The 17,575-nt window shown below is 39.3% G+C and overlaps 2 protein-coding genes across 2 annotated transcripts; one reads left to right on the plus strand and one right to left on the minus strand.

The window, feature by feature from the left end:
• Positions 1-27: 27 nt before the first annotated feature.
• Positions 28-8,599, minus strand: dpep1 (dipeptidase 1). Its single transcript, XM_034077226.2, has 10 exons — positions 8,478-8,599; positions 8,102-8,228; positions 6,251-6,383; positions 6,018-6,168; positions 5,171-5,240; positions 3,187-3,363; positions 2,438-2,522; positions 1,548-1,623; positions 1,296-1,431; positions 28-646 (listed from the first exon to the last, which is right to left on the minus strand). Exons 1-10 carry the CDS (start codon positions 8,597-8,599, stop codon positions 473-475), a joined length of 1,251 nt encoding a protein of 416 aa, XP_033933117.1. The 3' UTR covers positions 28-472.
• A 2,074-nt stretch (positions 8,600-10,673) lies between these two features.
• On the plus strand, positions 10,674-13,234 carry sult5a1 (sulfotransferase family 5A, member 1). The gene is made up of 6 exons (XM_034075601.1): positions 10,674-10,924; positions 11,154-11,365; positions 11,615-11,741; positions 11,828-11,925; positions 12,197-12,377; positions 12,865-13,234. Exons 1-6 carry the CDS (start codon positions 10,786-10,788, stop codon positions 13,032-13,034), a joined length of 927 nt encoding a protein of 308 aa, XP_033931492.1. The 5' UTR covers positions 10,674-10,785; the 3' UTR covers positions 13,035-13,234.
• The last annotated feature ends 4,341 nt before the right edge of the window (positions 13,235-17,575 follow it).

A 17,575-nucleotide genomic window follows, 5' to 3' on the forward strand; every position in this document is an offset into this window, starting at 1 on the left:
CTACTTACTTCCTGGTTAATTGTAAGCACACTGATGTTAAGGAATATGGTTGTCTGTGTGTGAGAGTAAGTGTGTATGCATTTGGAATATACTGGTGAGAATTTGTCAACATGTTATTGTCCAGACACAGTTCTATTTGCCCACAGCAGCTTCAATCTCACAGTGGTAAAGTAGGATAAAACAACCAGATGATGCAAGGTAAAGTTAATGTGAAAAGAACCACAACAATGTTTAAATCCAGTTAAATGGTCAATTCAATATGATACACCTTCCCATTATTTGCTAGGTGCTAAACCTACATTCCTAAAGTTCAGGGTTTAATACCCAAAGGTTAAAAGGTAGCACACACATATTTTCAGGACAAAGCAGAATACTCTTAATTTCCATTATGTAAGCAATTAGTGCTATTAGTCAGTGGACTCTACTATATTTGGAACGTGTGTGTGTATTAAAACATAGCTTATGAATTTGATCATGTTATAACAGCATGGAGGGCCAGTGTGAGCAGGAGGCCCAGTGTGCTGAGGGAGTGCACAGCTCCAGTGTTCAGGGTCTGGTAGCCGTAGCTCGTCCTGCAAGTATTCTTCACCTCGTCGTATGGAATAGGAACATCATCTGGACTCTTGTCTCTCAGACCGTCACGCACCTGACAAACAGAGATCAGACCGTCAGGCAGCAGACAGAAAGGCTGTGTGTGTGTGTGTGTGTGTGTGTGTGTGTGTGTGTGTGTGTGTGTGTGTGTGTGTGTGTGTGTGTGTGTGTGTGTGTGTGTGTGTGTGTGTGTGTGTGTGTGTGTGTGTGTGTGTGTGTGTGTGTGTGTGTGTGTGTGTGTGTGTGTGTGTGTGTGTGTGTGTGTGTGTGTGTGTGTGTGTGTGTGTGTGTGTGTGTGTGTGTGTGTGTGTGTGTCAAAAAAACAAGAAACAATTTATTTCATTTTTTTATCAGTGTGTTTCAATCGGTGTGTACAGTTGAATGCACTTCTGCATACATATATGTGTTTGATTGCTTTTGACTCAGCAACTTGATTGTCTTCTGCTTTATATTGTTGTGGCCACTATGTACAGAAAGTAGGAAAATAATAAAATGAATTATTTACTAAAGAAGTGAGATATCAGAGTCTCAATAACCATCTCTCCATAACAACTGCCACAGGGCATCAAGAAGTCACTTTCTATTCATTTGAATATGACATAAGTTATACATATTTGCTATATATATATGTAACCCACCTCCTTTAAACTTTACTTTTCCTGACGCTGTGTGTGTGTGCGTGCGTGTGTGTGTGTGTGTCTAACCCCCTCAGTGTGGCTCAGGACTCGGAGCAGGTTGTTTCCCAGAGCAGCTTTGACGTCCACGTCGCTCCAGCCTCTCCTCAGCAGCTCAGCCACCACTTTGGGCACCTTGGACACGTCCTCCAGACCCTCGGGCAGTCTGACAGGGAATCACATTTTACTTTAGAGAATTCCCAGATTTTCTTTGTGTTTCACAGTTTAAACGTATCTTCCCAGTGTTGACAGGAAGCTTAACGTTTGAAGGTTTGTACTCACCTTCCGACCCCATCATAATCTCCACCAAAGCCAACGATGCCCGCCCCGCCCACTTTCCTTATATGGTCAAAGTGATCTATAATAAAAGGTAGAACCATCATACCTTTTTCATCAGGAATATATGCAAAAGATGAAGAGTCAGAAAACAACAATCAGACATTAATAATTAAAGGTCTTCTTCTCATAGCATAGGAGGTAATCCCAAGGCTCCTGGCTGACTGTAACAGAGTGAAGGAAAGCTAAGGATGTTTACAACATGGAATATATATATATATTATAAGTAGGACTGAGCATTGGAGATCTAGAGATAGCTTACTGTTCAATATATTGCAATACTGCAAGATCAGAGTTGAAAGAGTTTACTCTTCTTTTAAATTGCAGTGGGATTTGCATTCATCACAGTACTGTGAGAGGGCACATATCTTTGTAAATGACTTATGAATAATTAACCTTTGCATTGAAACTAGTCATTTCAATCAAACAATGCTTTTAGGAAACATTTCAAAAAACCTAATATTGCAATACAATGCTTTATCAATATGAACTTACATCATTAGCTCTAAGAGATAAAGAAACAATTACAGCAGACATTACATGTTCTTTTTGATAACATACAATATAAACTATCAATGTTCGTGGACAAATAACAGTAATTATACAGCTTTTTATAAACGGGACATTGGAGAACTATGGACATTAAAAAGATGCCCCCTGAGACATGTATGACTCTGTGGTTCTCTGATTGTTACTGTGTTGCACATTGGCAGTTGAACAAGGGAAATTAAAAAAAGTAACATAAAGCTGTAAAAATGAGAAAAAGTGGAGACAAGGAATGATAAATGTTAATATTTAACCAGGTTAACAGCCTTCGACATGACAGTAGTTGTTACCTGCAACATCTGAGAGGTTAGCGGTCTTGCTGCAGGTCACGTAGTCGTTGTAGAAGTTCACCATGACGATTCCTCTGGTCTCGTTCTGGAGAAACAGGATGTTACATGACTGTGAGCAGTAACTGACCTAGAAACTGTTATCTTGGATGGAGCTGTGACGTGGGCCAAGAGATGTACCTACACTCACAACATAAGAAAACGAGGGTATTGACCTCTGTTGTCTGAATCTAACAGCCTGTCTCTTGGCTATAAACCATGCTATAAACACATTTATCTTTATCTGTTTGTTTATAACAGTGCTATATAATGTTAATAACCATCTTCTTACAGTACTTGTAATTTTTTCCAACAGGATACTCTCTTAATGCATGTGTCAGTAAAAGTCGACACAAGAAGGACATTTCCAACCACTGTTAACCCTTTGGTGCTTTAAAAAAATCTTTTATGGGTATTATTGGAGATCATAAGCAGTAAAGGCTTCTTTAACAGGCATTTCACTGCGTTATCTTTTTATTATTTCTGCCTTTTCATATTCAAATCACTTCCAATATGAGAGGTGGAATGAAGTCTTATCTCTCATATTCAGGTATTTTCATGTTATGCCTCTTGATACTTCATTTGCATTTTAAACAACATATTTTATTATTTTAGGTTTGTTTATCGATAGCTTTGGTGACACACACACACACACACACACACACACACACACACACACACACACACACACACACACACACACACACACTCACCACTCTCCTGAGAACATCATCGGGGACGTTCCTCTTGTGAGGACACACGCTGTAGGCCGAGGAGTGGCTGAAGATGACGGGGGCTGCCGACATGTCGAGCACCTGGTGCATCACAGCCTGAGTCACGTGAGACAGATCGATCAGCATGCCCAGGCGGTTCATCTCAGCTATTAGTCGCTGGTGTATGTAAGAACAATGAATGTTAATGGTACTTACAGTTTTTCTCGATTGCTAACACACTAAAATTAGACAAAAAGCACAATTATTTTAACTGACACTCAAAGAGCAAAACATCGGCTCAAATCTCCAAAACTCTAAACACGTTTTCAGCTTTTCACACAATTTGCAAATCAACATGGCACTTTTTGAAAACCACTGCACACGTTTCTCCACGTGAGACACAGGAAGCTGACATAAAGTCACGTGTTAGCAGGTTTAAAACACTGATATTCAAAATGCCTCACACATGGACCAATGATCAAGAAACACGTTCCACCTGACCAAACACGTGAGAGCATAATTGTTGGCTCATCAATCAGGATGTTAGCACTATGAAAAGACCACAGGTGAGTACTTTCTTACAGAAACAATGGAAGCCAACATTGAAGCAAGAGGAAGAGGAAGAGGAAGAATGAGAGGTAGAGGTAGAGCTGGAGGGAGAGGATGTGGACAAAGAAGAATACTCTCTAATGAAATGAAATGTTATCAACCATGGTTTGTCGATGAAAGAGGCTGGACAGAGGGTTCAGCCTAATCTAAGCCGATGTACTGTCGCCTCTGTAATTCGGACACTTAGACTTGAAAACAGGTTAGTTACCAGTTTTTAGTTCTGCATAATTCATGATATATCAGTGCTTATGTCTGTTGTGTGAAACGTATTTACTTCATTACTGTAATTGAATTGTTGGCATACTATAACTGTACAACAATCCTGCACAATGTACTGTGGTAAACTTACTTTTATGCAACACAGACACTGACCAACCACTATATCTTTGTTGTTTATCTGAAGGACTGAGAAACAAAGAGGTGCAGGTGGAAAGCTAAGGATGTTCGATGAGGCACAGGAAGCAGCAGTTACAAACTGGGTTTTGGCAAACAATGCCATCACATTAGAGATCCGAAGCATAGAAGCTATGTGCTGAGATGCATGTTGCACAGTGTTATCTTTGAATAAAATGTGATTTTTTTCATTCCATCAGATCATCGATCATATAATATCATAGCCTATATTATCTCCTTATCTGAGTCAGCTGAGCCGTATCTGGCCGTGCAACACTCACAGTGTCACATACTGTATGTATAAGTATTATTTTAAGCAACACATTAGGTTGACGAAACATTCAACTCAAATGTAATTAAAGTCAGATCCACTCGTGTCTTAGACGGGGCAGTGATATCATAAAACTGTTACACTTTCAAACACTCGGTAGTTTATTTATTTTTTAACCAGTTGTTCTGTATTCACCTTGCAGGTGGCTTGTATCCTGGATTATTATGTTTAAGTCATGGATGACTAATATTAGACAAATATGAACTTTAAAGTTCATATTTGTCTAATATTAGTCTTTAAAGTTCATATTTGTCTAATATTAGTCATCCATGACTTAAACATAATAATCCAGGATACAAGCCACCTGCAAGGTGAATATATTAGTTTACTTTTCATTAATGAAGTATGACGCTGCGCTGTCAGTACACTTGTCCCTGTTTGTGATTGGTCAAATGTTGCTAACCCCACCCCTTTCACGTGAACGCGCTCTCGCGTTATTAACGCGTTAACTTGACAGCCCTAAATGTAAAGGAATTATAGTATTTCTATCATGAGTGTGCAGACATTTGACTTTTACACATGGTACAAGTGTTTTATGATGCTTGTAATAAATAGGAGTTAGCTGTTAAGAAATGCCTATTGTTTAAGCCAGTAGACAGTAACTTATTACACTTTGAAAGCATCATTTGCCCATCCCTGCTGTTTGCTGACCTTGCCAAATGCAGATAGGCCGTTGTGTTCAGATGGATCCGCTCCAGTGTCGACAAGCCAGTTATCCGCCCTGAGGATAAAAAAACAGTTAGGACTTCCCCAGCAGATTTGGTGCTTCAAAGGTCACATAGTGTACTTTGAAATGTGATAGTGTTAGTATGAAAGAAGGTGAACAAATACAATAGATTCACTTTAGGAGGTGTGTGACAGTTTTCTAATCCTTTGGGTATAGTTCATAAAGTTTCTCCCGACAGTTACATAGATTTAGCCTCCTAAAGAGATCAAAGTGTTTCAGTGCTGAACTTCCAGATAATCTGATATTGCAGCCTGCAGGAAACCCCCAAACTCCCCTCAGCACAGCTAAACTGACCATGACAACTGATAGTTATAAAACAGAAAAAGATATGACTAGCTCCACTGAAAGCCCAGCCAATAAATAAATGAATAATTAGACAGTGTGCTTAAGCTGCCCTTTTTTGGTCACTTTTTACTTGAAAAATATGTGCATATGTCTGTGTGCTCGGGGGATGTAACAAAGTGCCTTTATTAAGGTAGAGATCTGAGTTACTTTAGTTGAGTTGATCATGATAGATTGTACTATTTACTCCACTACATGTATTTAACAACAATAGTTACCCATAGTTTACAAATGAAAACATTACATATGGAAAAAGAATTGCTTTCAGAATCTTTTAAATTGAACAAAATAAAAACCTTTGAGCTGAAATGATCAACACACACAGGTAATTAAATGCACGTGATGGATGTGTGTCACATATAAGGTCACTTGTGTTAATTTGCACTGTGTTTACGAGGAGTAAATGTTCTGTGTGTTGCTGGCTCTTACCAGGGTGTGTTGCAGGAGTGTGTGAGTGTGAGGTAGCGGACCCCCAGCTGGTACATGAGGCGTAGGGTTCCCAGACTGCTGTCCAGGGAGTGACCCCCCTCCACCCCGATCAGACTGGCTGTCTTGTTCATGCTGAAGGCCGTCATGATGTCTGAGCAGAGCAAACATGAGTGTGATTCAGAGACAGGTGTGAGTGGAGGAAGCAACAGTCTCTGAAATGTCTATAGTCTCACCATGGCTACTTGTGGCAAACATGAAGGTTTCTGGGTATTTTTGACACATCCTGTGAACCACGTCTATCTGCTCCAGTGTTTGTCTGACAGCATCTTTGTACTGACTCTCACAGGGAACATATGCAGACCAGAACTGTAAGAGGAACAGAGATCATGTATTAATTATCAACACACCCTGTATTCAGGGGATTGTTATTGCCCTGATATTAAGTTCCTAATTAGAATCATATCCCTTTTTGTATTGCTTTATTGATAATTTATTATGTATGTTGTATTTATATGACCTGGGTTGTGAGCTCACCTACACAATGGCTGCAATAAAGCTGGTAAAATGAAGATACACACAATGAACCCTTAACATTTGCACACAACAGGAAATAAGGCCCAGGGGATACACAAGAGTCATAGCTATGCTTGTTTTAAACAACTGTGTTCAACATTTTTTTGTACCAATGTGTTGCTATCAAAAAATAGATGTCCTGCTCCAGCTTGCATAATATTCAAAGGTAGTTTATTCAAGGTCATTGCCTAAGAATCTTTTCTGGTGTCAATAAAAACTGATAAGTGATACATCTCTCTCTGTATTCTTTCTGAGCGAGGTTCATCCAATTCTCTTGCTTAATTTATAATGATGAGTGCATGATTCAACACAAAAATAAAACAGAGATGAATGTTCAATCTGATAAATACACATGCAGGGTACAACAGTTAGGGATTCATTGACTTTCTCACCTTTTCAAAAATATCTTAACCGCCCGAATACGGATCTGTGCTATTTTTCACATTGTTTAAAATATGTATGCATTACATGTAATGCAGTGGTCTCTATGAATGGTAACACGAGACTATGGATTGCAGTGACACTAAGCGGTGTAAGCGGTTGTCAAGCTGTGAAAGAGCGAATGTATTTACGCAAAGATGTACAATGTCTCTGAGATAATTACATTTGTAGATCGTCTTGCCACAACCCGATCTTCCTTAATACAGCCAGTCAAAGTAAGATACCAAACCGCATGTGTGGAGAAAGTCTTCACATCCTATTTATTGGCAGTACAACGTATTAAAACCTATATTATTGTACAAGTACTACTAATGCAGTAATGTGCATACAGTGTTGTTGTAGCTGGTTAAAGTAAATATATATTTATATATATATATTATATATACATACTGTTGTGTAGTTCATCTGTTAAAATGTCTCTTATGTAAAATCTTTATCTACATACCTACTTTATGCGTCAAATAAGGAGTACGTATTGTAGAAGAACAAAAATAATTGTATCTTAGATGTAATAGTGTAGAAGGATAAAGTAGCAAATCATTGACACACAAGAAAACTATGAATACCTCAAAATAATGCTTGTGTACAGTATTTGAGTACATGTACCTATTTACTTACTACCACCATCAAATATGCTTTTACTTTGTTGCATAAAGAATTGTTGAGCAGGTAAGTAAATGCTTAACACAAACAGGTTTACGTCCTCTGCATACAAATTGATCTTGGCTCACCTAAAGTTCGTCTCAATTCTGTTTGGAACTTTGGGAAACAAACCTTTGCTAACAAAATCTTTTGGAACACATTTATCACAATTTTCTTTAGCACCTCAATGCTGCTCAGTACAAATACACTTTGAAATATCAAGTGTTCACCTACAATGTTTTATATTATTTAGGAGAGTGGATGCAGTTACTTGCAAGGCAAAAGGTGTTTATGAAGTGGTTAAATATTTCATTAGATTACATTTTAAAGATTTTTGGAAGACAGGATGTTTGTCTCAGCAGACGAAGAATCACATGACTTTGCAGGATGACTTTCTTTAATTTCCCAGTTTTATGTTCCGTACGTACTTGCGCTCCCAGTCGTCCCTCCTTGATCTTTGGGATGTTGGTGTGGGTTGTATCCAGCGTGTTAAGATCCACTTTGTTGAGCTCGTTGTTGAATCGCATTCGAAGCTGCCAAGGCAGGTCATTATGGCTGAAATATCAGGAAATCAAAGGGTTATAGCCTCAAAAGCCTTTTCTCAAGACTCTCATCATAAACTGTGATTTCACAGCAGGGAGGTACTGCCCGTTTCCCAGATCACCACTAGAAATTGCTTCCAGAAGTGAGTTTTTACTACCAAACATAAATAGTTTACTGCTTTTGCTCATATGGCAAACAGCACATAACCTCAACAGAGAAAATCACAACACGAAACGTTCACTAAAAGACTTTTCCTCTTACCCGTCAATGAGTGGGGTCTCAGACATCAGCTGCAGAGCTCTGGTCATGTATGGATCCTCAGCCGCAGCACAAGAGCTGATCCACAGCATTACATATGCAGCTGAGATAACTTTGGACAACATTTCCTAAACTTTAATACACTGTTAAACAATCTGCCCTTTTTTTCTTTAACCCTAACCCCCTAACGCTTTAGTTCTCTTTTAGCTCAATCGCAAGATCCCACTTCTTAAACCTTCTGCAACCTCTGACCAATCGTGATTTAACCTCCTGCTGCTGAAACAGATCTTTTTCCTGGTTTGCCAATTGCCAATCTTTTAGATTTTAGTTTGAAACTCTACAGATTCTTGAAATGATCCACCCAGCTGTATGTCTGTTTCCGTCCGATTGAACCACTGAAGATCAACTCTGCTCATCACTCCTCCTCTGTTTTGAATCTGTTTCTTATAACAGCGTCAGCATTCATAAACGCAGCACAGTAGCTTATTAACTCTTACAATCTTACAATTGTTAACCAATACATTCGTCCAGCAGTGGCTCAGTCAGTAGGGGCTTGGACTGTGAGCCGTAGGGTCTCCGGTTCAAGTCCCCGAACAGACCTAAATATGGAGTGTGGACTGCTACTTGGAGAGGTCCCAGTTCACCCTGCCGTGGTGCCCTTGAGCAAGGCACCGGACATCCCCCTTCCCCCCCCACTCCCATTGCTCCCCGGGCGCTGTACAATAGCTGCCCACTGCTCCTAGTACTACACTCCTGGTACTAGGATGGGTTAAAAGCAGAGAACACATTTCACTGTGTGTGCTCTGCATGTGTGACCATTAAAGAGGGTTTCATCCCTCCGATTCTATCTATCTACATACTGGTTCATGTATTATGTGCCTTTTAACTGCTTTTCTACAGTCACAACATATGCTCATGAACACATGGATCATACCAGAGCTACTAAGCAGAACCAGCAGAGCAGTCTGGAGCACATTAAACATCTTTCCCGCAGGAGAGGGACTTTGAGTCACACACACACACACACACACACACACACACACACACACACACACACACACACACACACACGGAAAATGGAAACTAAGGAAAAAAAACAGGGATCAGAAAAGCCCCAAGGAAGTGGTCTTGGCGTTGAAGCGTTATTCGTAGAGACGTCAATCGACTCAAAATGAATAGTTTCACTAACATTGGGAAAGACACGTATATGTAAATCAGTATATCTTTTTTTTGGTAAGGTAAATCAAATATTTGAACACTGAACAGCCATTATTTAAATCATTTAGTCTTCAAAATTGTAAAATGGTGAGTCCAGAGTTTTTTCCCCACTACATTCCTTTAAATGAGCCAAGACGTTGTGGAGGCAGGTCCTCAGTAAAACCCAACTGGCCCATTAGATGCACGAGATCCCTGATCCGGGTATTTCTGTTTTCGAGAGTCAGGCCATTATGGTTTCATGTGCCACTGAGCAACTTTCAAAGGAATTAACAGGATAATGTTTATTTCACAGGGCAAGCACAGAGTGTAAAAGTGGGCAGCATAACTGTTGACTGTAAACATATTTAAGACAGTAAAAAAGCCATCTTTCTATTTTGTATTTGTATTGACATTCTGAAGTCTAAAAATCCACGCTAACCACAACTAATAAGCTACCTTATCACAGACACATGCATTTCCTAACATTCGGTCTATATGCTGTAAAATGTATTATCTCTTCGATTTCCACACGGCATCTATTGCACGTCTGTCCGTCCTGGGAGAGGGATCCCTCCTCTGTTGCTCTCCCTGAGGTTTCTCCCTTAAACTCTGGGTTTACTCTGGAAGTTTTTCCTTGTACGATGTGAGGGTCTAAGGATAGAGGGTGTCATTTTTCTCATACTGATATTCTGAACAATCTGTGCTGTTGTATTTGCTGTAAAGTGTCTCTACTGTAGGCTATTTTTATTATATGTACAGCACTTTGGATCGACCAAAAATCGTTTATAAATGTGCTATTTAAATAAAACTTGATTTGATTGACCTCTAAAAATCGACCTTGCGGGAGCTGCACAGAAGTTATATGTGGCCAATAGACTGACACCAAGAGTGCTATTTGCATTTCCTCTTTCCATCTCACGTTAAAGCCTGCTGTGTCACCATCGGTCTCTCTAACTGAGCGGATGCACAGAGAGATAGCTTAGCAGCACAGACAGGCACAGGCAGAGCTAGAGGAAGGTAAACACACAATTCAAGAGCAGTCAAGAGGCAGCTGAAAAGGGGAACCTGGACCAGCCAATAACATAGCCTAGTATACCGTGTTTACAGGTTGAATATGGCCAGGTTGGATGTCGCAGAGACCTTTCATGGTATTTTGTTTCCGGGATACCTGCACACCCAGGATTCCTTACAACTTGCTCTCAAATTTCCATTTCAGGATACAGATATCGTGATTGTCTCCTATCCAAAGTCAGGTAAGAAGAGACAAATAACTGACCAGGATACATGACATCTGCAGTGTCTTTGAGCCTTTGAGCAACTAACCACAGGAGCATGTTGAGTAACTCATTGCAGTCATAATGTAGATAACCATTATTTAATACAATGAATGAAATCTAAATGACACATTACTACACTTAATATGTTTTTGCAGTTTTACTTAAAAAGGTCTGATAGAAATGCTCCTCTCTTTCCTCTCAAAAGGCACCACATGGATGCAGGAAATTGTCACTTTCATATCCAGTAGAGGGGACCCACATGTGTCCCACACTGTACCAAACTGGCGTCGGGCTCCCTGGCTGGAGCAAATTTATTTCCCTGCTATACAGGAGACATCCAACAGCACACCTCGAGTCATCACCACACACCTGCCTCATCACCTGCTGGGCCCTGCACTGCAGGGCTCCAAGGCAAAGGTTAAATATACATGTTTATTTAACCTTTTGGACCTTAAAGTATAGAGATAGTCGAATATTGGCCAGTCCAATATGTATTTACTGCAGACATCAGTGTATATGTTGTGTCGAGGCAATAGCAATAGAGTAAGGCCAAAGGTTGGAGGTCATTTGGAGACAGTGTTACTAGTTTCAAGAGGGCACTGAGATGTTGATATTTAGATCTTATTCAATACGGAATCTGACCCTGTGGCTCGTTTCATCTCACAGGTCATCTATGTGAGCAGAAACCCTAAAGATGTGGTGGTGTCTTTTTTTCACTTCCACAAAATTGCCAACTTCTTCCCGGAGGCTGACTCATTCCCAGAGTTTTTAAATCAATTCCTGGAGGGGAAACGTGAGTTTTTCAGGAAAAAAAATCTATATTTATTTCATTGGTCTGTACTGTTATGCTGACAAAAGGTCATCTTTTATTTGTTTCAGTGCACTATGGTTCCTGGTTCGACCACATCAAAGGCTGGACTGGTCAGATAGGAACTATGAACAATCTGCTTCACATCACATATGAAGATATGTCGTTGGTAAATGTGATTTATTTTATCATCCCAACAATAATAAATGTCCCCAAAAATTATTTTGTTTATTTTTTAAATATATTTAACAGTTACATGTTTTAAAGTGTGCAGCTTTCTTGTAAGATATTTACTTATCTTGTTCCCGATCATATGGGCTAGGAAAGAAGAAGTTAAGGGTGCAGTTCACATGTGAACATGTTTCTGTTACATGCCATTTAGGGCTAGGTTCCTTGTTTGTGTGTTTCAAATGATATTATTGTCGTCTTCCTGCTGTCAGGACTTACATGGCGCCATACAGAAGATGAGCTCTCACCTAGAGATTCCCCTGCTGGAGGAGGAGGTCAGCAACTGTGTGAAACACTGCAGCTTCAGCAGCATGAAAGACAACAAGATGTCCAACTACACCCTGATCAATGAGGAGATAATAAACCATGGCAAGGGCTCCTTCATGAGAAACGGTGGGGCTCGGTTCTGTTATAATCTGATACAATCACAAAGTACTGAAGAACAAAAGTAATGTAAAACATGTGTGTCACCATAATTAGAACCTGTTATCAATTAACAAATTAGTATCACACCTAAAGAGTCCCAAGAGGAATCCAATGGGTCAAAATATAATTAAAGAGATAATAAATGGATTCTTTAATTTCTGCAGGCCTCCAAACCAGAATCCTTTAAATTAAAAGAAAATAGAGAAGAAATGTGAATTAGCATATTCCCAAGAGTGTCAAAATATTCTTTCAAGGATGTGTTCATCTGAAATTTAGAAAATTAGTCAACAGGTTTTTATTTTAAAATCATGATCAGTTGAGAATAACAAACATGTTTTTGTATGCTTCAATAAAACAGTATATATAAATTCACCTGTAGTTTTTAAGGTTTTTAAAATCCTGTACTTGGTCTTAAATTAAATCCCATCTGTCTCTCTTCCCCTAAAAAATGCAGGTAAGATTGGAGACTGGAAAAACATGTTCACAGAGGAGCTGAATCAATATTTCCAAAGTATCTTTGAGGCAAAGATGAAGGACTGCACTTTAGAGTATGTGTGGGAGGAGCAACAGAAAGAAGAGACTCAGGCTAATGAACAAATCCCACGGAAGAACACAGCACTGTGAAAAAAGCTAGACAGTATGTTTTATCCTGTGATTCAGGTCACAGGTGGATTGTTTTCTTCTTGGTTGAAATGTAAATGATAATAACAGGACATGTCTACCCTTCAATGCCTCTCAAGAGCACAATGTTACACTTGATGTATTCTATGTTTTGATTATTATTAACTATGAATAAATATCGGTTAACTGAATCCTCTTACAGTTGTTTTTTTGGTGCAGTACAAGTGGCACTTATGGTTGCTAGTGTGCAGCATACAAAGCTATTATCAGTAACTAAAGCAGAACAACAATGAGCAGAGAGAGGAACCGGTCAAAGGTTATCCTAATAAAGCTCCTCATCTTTTCACTTCACACAACCAAGAACAGTTCCTCCTCCAGTTTCAAAGCACTGGAGAACTTTGATCCAATTCAATCAAGTATGTGTGTGTATGTTTAAATCAATATTCAAAACACTTTATTTGTACCCAGGGGGCAATTTGTAAAGGAAGGCAGAGTATTACATCAAGTTCACACAATATAAGAAGGATAAACATTTTAAATTGATATTGAATCATAATAAGAGCGTACATACGGTCAAAGTGTATGATAACACTGTGTTCTGTGAATGCGAGGATAACTTGTAGAAAGGCATCAAACTAACTAAACAATAGTTGTGTGTGGGGTCAGCTCGGTGTAAAGTAGAGACAGCACTGGATATGTAACATCCTGTTATGTTTGTTTATTTATTTATCTCATAGTCTTGTCATTGCACTTTTATTTTACACTCAGGAGCTGAGTCAGAATATATTTGCAATGTAGTTTATATTAAAACTGGATTTAAATGTATGCTGCGAAATTAAAGCAAATTAGTTCCAGGGATTCCTGTTACATGATATTTCATCACACGTTGTTGAGGCTTTTATCCAAAGTGACTTTTAATAAGTGCAATCAACCACGGTGATACAAACTCAAAATCCTGAAAGTACATTAGCTTTAACAAGCCAAACCATTTAAAGTGCTACTGTATTGGCTTTAAACAGGTCAACCCTTTCTAAGTGCTTAAAAAAAAGGGAATTTATTTTTGAAATGTAATTTACTGATTATTTATTGTTTTTTATTTTGTTGGTTACGTCAAAACACGTGTGTTTTCAGTCCATGATGCAAGATGTGTTGAGTCTCTGCTGTCCTTCACTTCAGTTACAACAATACTGAAATTCAAACCAGTGGACTCCTGTTGAACAACACTATGTCAGATCAGAGAAAAAGACAAAAAAACCTACTGGGTTGTGGAGCAATACATCCTGTTGTATCCTCAACAGCGTTGTAAGATGTTGTGTTGTAACAGGTACACTGTCATAATGGCATATGCAGAAGGTTGAAGTTTATTTCTAAATGTAACGTAGGAAAGAAAATGACTCACTGTTAAAGCAAACAGATATTGTTCTAAACTGTATTAAAGTAAACAGGTATTATCTTGAACTGACCCAGAATATCAGCACACACACACACACACACACACACACACACACACACACACACACACACACCACACACACACACACACACACACACACACACACACAACACACACACACACACACACACACACACACACACACACACACACCACACACACACACACACCACACACACACACACACACACACACACACACACACACACACACACATACATACACTTCCCCCCACCAGCACACACAGGTTCTTTTAAAGGTTCTTTCTGGGGCCAATATAATCTCAAGCACCAATATATCTGTGTACAATGTTTGATTGTTTGGGAAAGAATAGTTTGTGTGAAATCTTCCCTGGGAAATTGAAGGAGTACAGTCCGGTGGAAGATAAGAAGTGACTCTCCGCCCCAAATATGTCCATATATACTGTTGTTTATTCATGCAAAATGCCCCCTGTTTCTGACTGGCTGGTCCCGATATCTGTATCGCACGGCAGTAGAGCGGGGAGCCCGGAGTGCTCTGTTACAGGGCACTCTGTATTTCCGTATTGTGTTTTTTACCATTAAAATCAGATTATTGTTATAACTTTTATGCCGGTGTTTTGAACTCCTTCTCTTATTAATCTGACCAGGCTCATCTAACGGACGGCGCGGAGCAGAGGTGGGCTTTAAGCCACCACTACTGTGTTTGCCCCTACACTGTGTAGATCAAAAGTTATATTGATCAATTTATCAGATTGCAAAGAAAACCTAGCACCGCAGCTTGATACTCGAGTAATCACACGTTCACAAAGGAAAATCAAGCTTGACAGAATTTAACTAATGTGTCTGTCAGCATCCTTGGGGCTTCTGGCAGCTTCTTTCATTGTCCAGTTGCGACTGTGCCCGTCATAGATGGTGATAGACAGATGGTTCCTCCAAACATCTGCAATATATTTGGAAAGTGCCTGATATTTTCCAATCAGCAATAAGCTTGTTAGAGTTTAACTGTGTGCTGCCTGGAAAGTGGACAGAATAAGGTGGCAGCAGCAGGGGGCCATCATTAAAGCTGGAGCCAAGAGCAGCAGTTTGTTGTTTATCTCTCTCGGCCACCTGTAATTAGCAGATCCTGTTCTGATTACATGTAATATGGCTGATCGTTCAAGAAATTGCAGGCATCCCAAACATTAAACCTACAGTGCACAACATGAGACTAATAGCCTACAATCTGGGTTAAACACATAATAACTGCACAAGATTTCCAACAAATCAGTGGAAAACTAGCCAAATAGCTCTTTGATCAGGTGATATCCCTCTAGCCAGCAGGTGGCCTTGTTTATCCAGCGTGTATCTCTATACGGTTTTAATAGAAAGGTACTAAAGTCAGGATCTCTCAGCCTCTGTTCCTCTAATGGTGAACATTCTCTTTCCAATGTGTTTCTCGCAGGTTCGCCAAAATGTATAACAATCAATCACTAGATTACCACTTTGCCAACATTTCAAAATGAGGCCTGAAGAGAATGTTTTTTTAGATAATATACAATATTGCCGACTAAAGCTCTTTCCCAGTGGAGTGAGTCCATCTGTCTTTGGTTGTGATGTGAGAAACAGCCACTCTATCAAGCTTCAGTCACTTGGTTGTTGTGGAGAAGGAGGAGGGGTGCACATCAGCTGAGCTGCTGTTGAAAGCGCGCTGACCTTTTTCTGTATGCTGTGGTATTGCAACATGACAACCAGTGAGAAGATGCTGGTGGAGAGTTGTGTGCACTGTAACATCTACTACATAGATTCATGACACCAGACAGCCCCCGAGCATAACACACACATACACAAGCTTTACTTGGGGGGAAAAGGAACATCACATATATTTTTGTTATAAGGCAGCTTACTGTAACTCTGTTTAATATCTTCATAAATATATATATATATATATATCAATTAAAAATGTTTTCCTCTTTAATATCGAATATGTTGCTGGCACTTTATGAAACTATGTACGGTGTAACAGAAAAATGCACTTACTTACTTTAATAATATCATTGTGTGATTCTTATTTGCTGATGTTTATCTCTTTTTATTGGCTTTCCTGTCTTTGCTAAGCTTGGGAAATGTTCTTATTAAGGAGGCGTTGTGTTGCAATGTTGTTACACTGAACACAAATATAAACGCAACACTTTTGTTTTTGCTCCCATTTTTCATGAGATGAAGTCAAAGATCTAAAACATTTTCTATATACACAAAATAACCATTTCTCTCAAATATTGTTCACAAATCTGAAAAAATCTGTGATAGTGAGCACTTCTCCTTTGCCGAGATAATCCATCCCACCTCACAGGTGTGGCATATCATGATGCTGATTAGACAGCATGATTATTGCACAGGTGTGCCTTAGAATGGCCACAATAAAAGGCCACTCTGTAACGTGCATTTTTGCCTTATTGGGGGGTCCGAAAACCAGTCAGTATCTGGTGTGAGGGGTAGGGGTAGGGGTAGGGGTAGGGTTAGGGGTAGGGTTAGGGTTAGGGTAATGTTGTGAATCGAGTGGCCCATGGTGGTGGTGGGGTTATGGCAGTGGCGAGCTGTCAGGGCCCTCTAGGCCCTCTGTGAGGGCCTAAGATATTCTAAAAAATAATATTTTAAAACATTAAAACATATTTTTTTGTTGTTACATTTTTCATTAGTTTTACCAAAAATAACTTGATTTAATTGTATTTAAAATAATATTTCCAAAGAAATAAATCCTTCGAATCTGCCTGTTCAGTTTCTGTTGGAATGTGAAGGGTTAAATGCCGTCTCTGCGAGTTATGTGAAGACGGGAGAGCTTGTTGGTCCCTCTCTACATTCACAGAGGGCCCGCTATAGTAATGTCCAGAGCCATATAATAGAAGAGTTACGACAACGGAAGTCCAAAAACGGTTATCGTCACGTGGTTCATGTAGACGAGGATCGTTCCCCGGAAGTTCATGGCGGGCAATGTGAATGCATTGATAACAGGAGATAGAAATACGATTTTTGGTAATTATTAGTGAATAAAGGTTTTGATTTGCAATATTTATACAACAAATCGATATGTGTATGTATTTACATCAATATGTTTTAAAAAATAAAATAGAATT

This window comes from Pseudochaenichthys georgianus, chromosome 3 (genome assembly GCF_902827115.2).
Source record: "Pseudochaenichthys georgianus chromosome 3, fPseGeo1.2, whole genome shotgun sequence".
Classification (NCBI taxonomy): Eukaryota; Metazoa; Chordata; class Actinopteri; order Perciformes; family Channichthyidae; genus Pseudochaenichthys; species Pseudochaenichthys georgianus.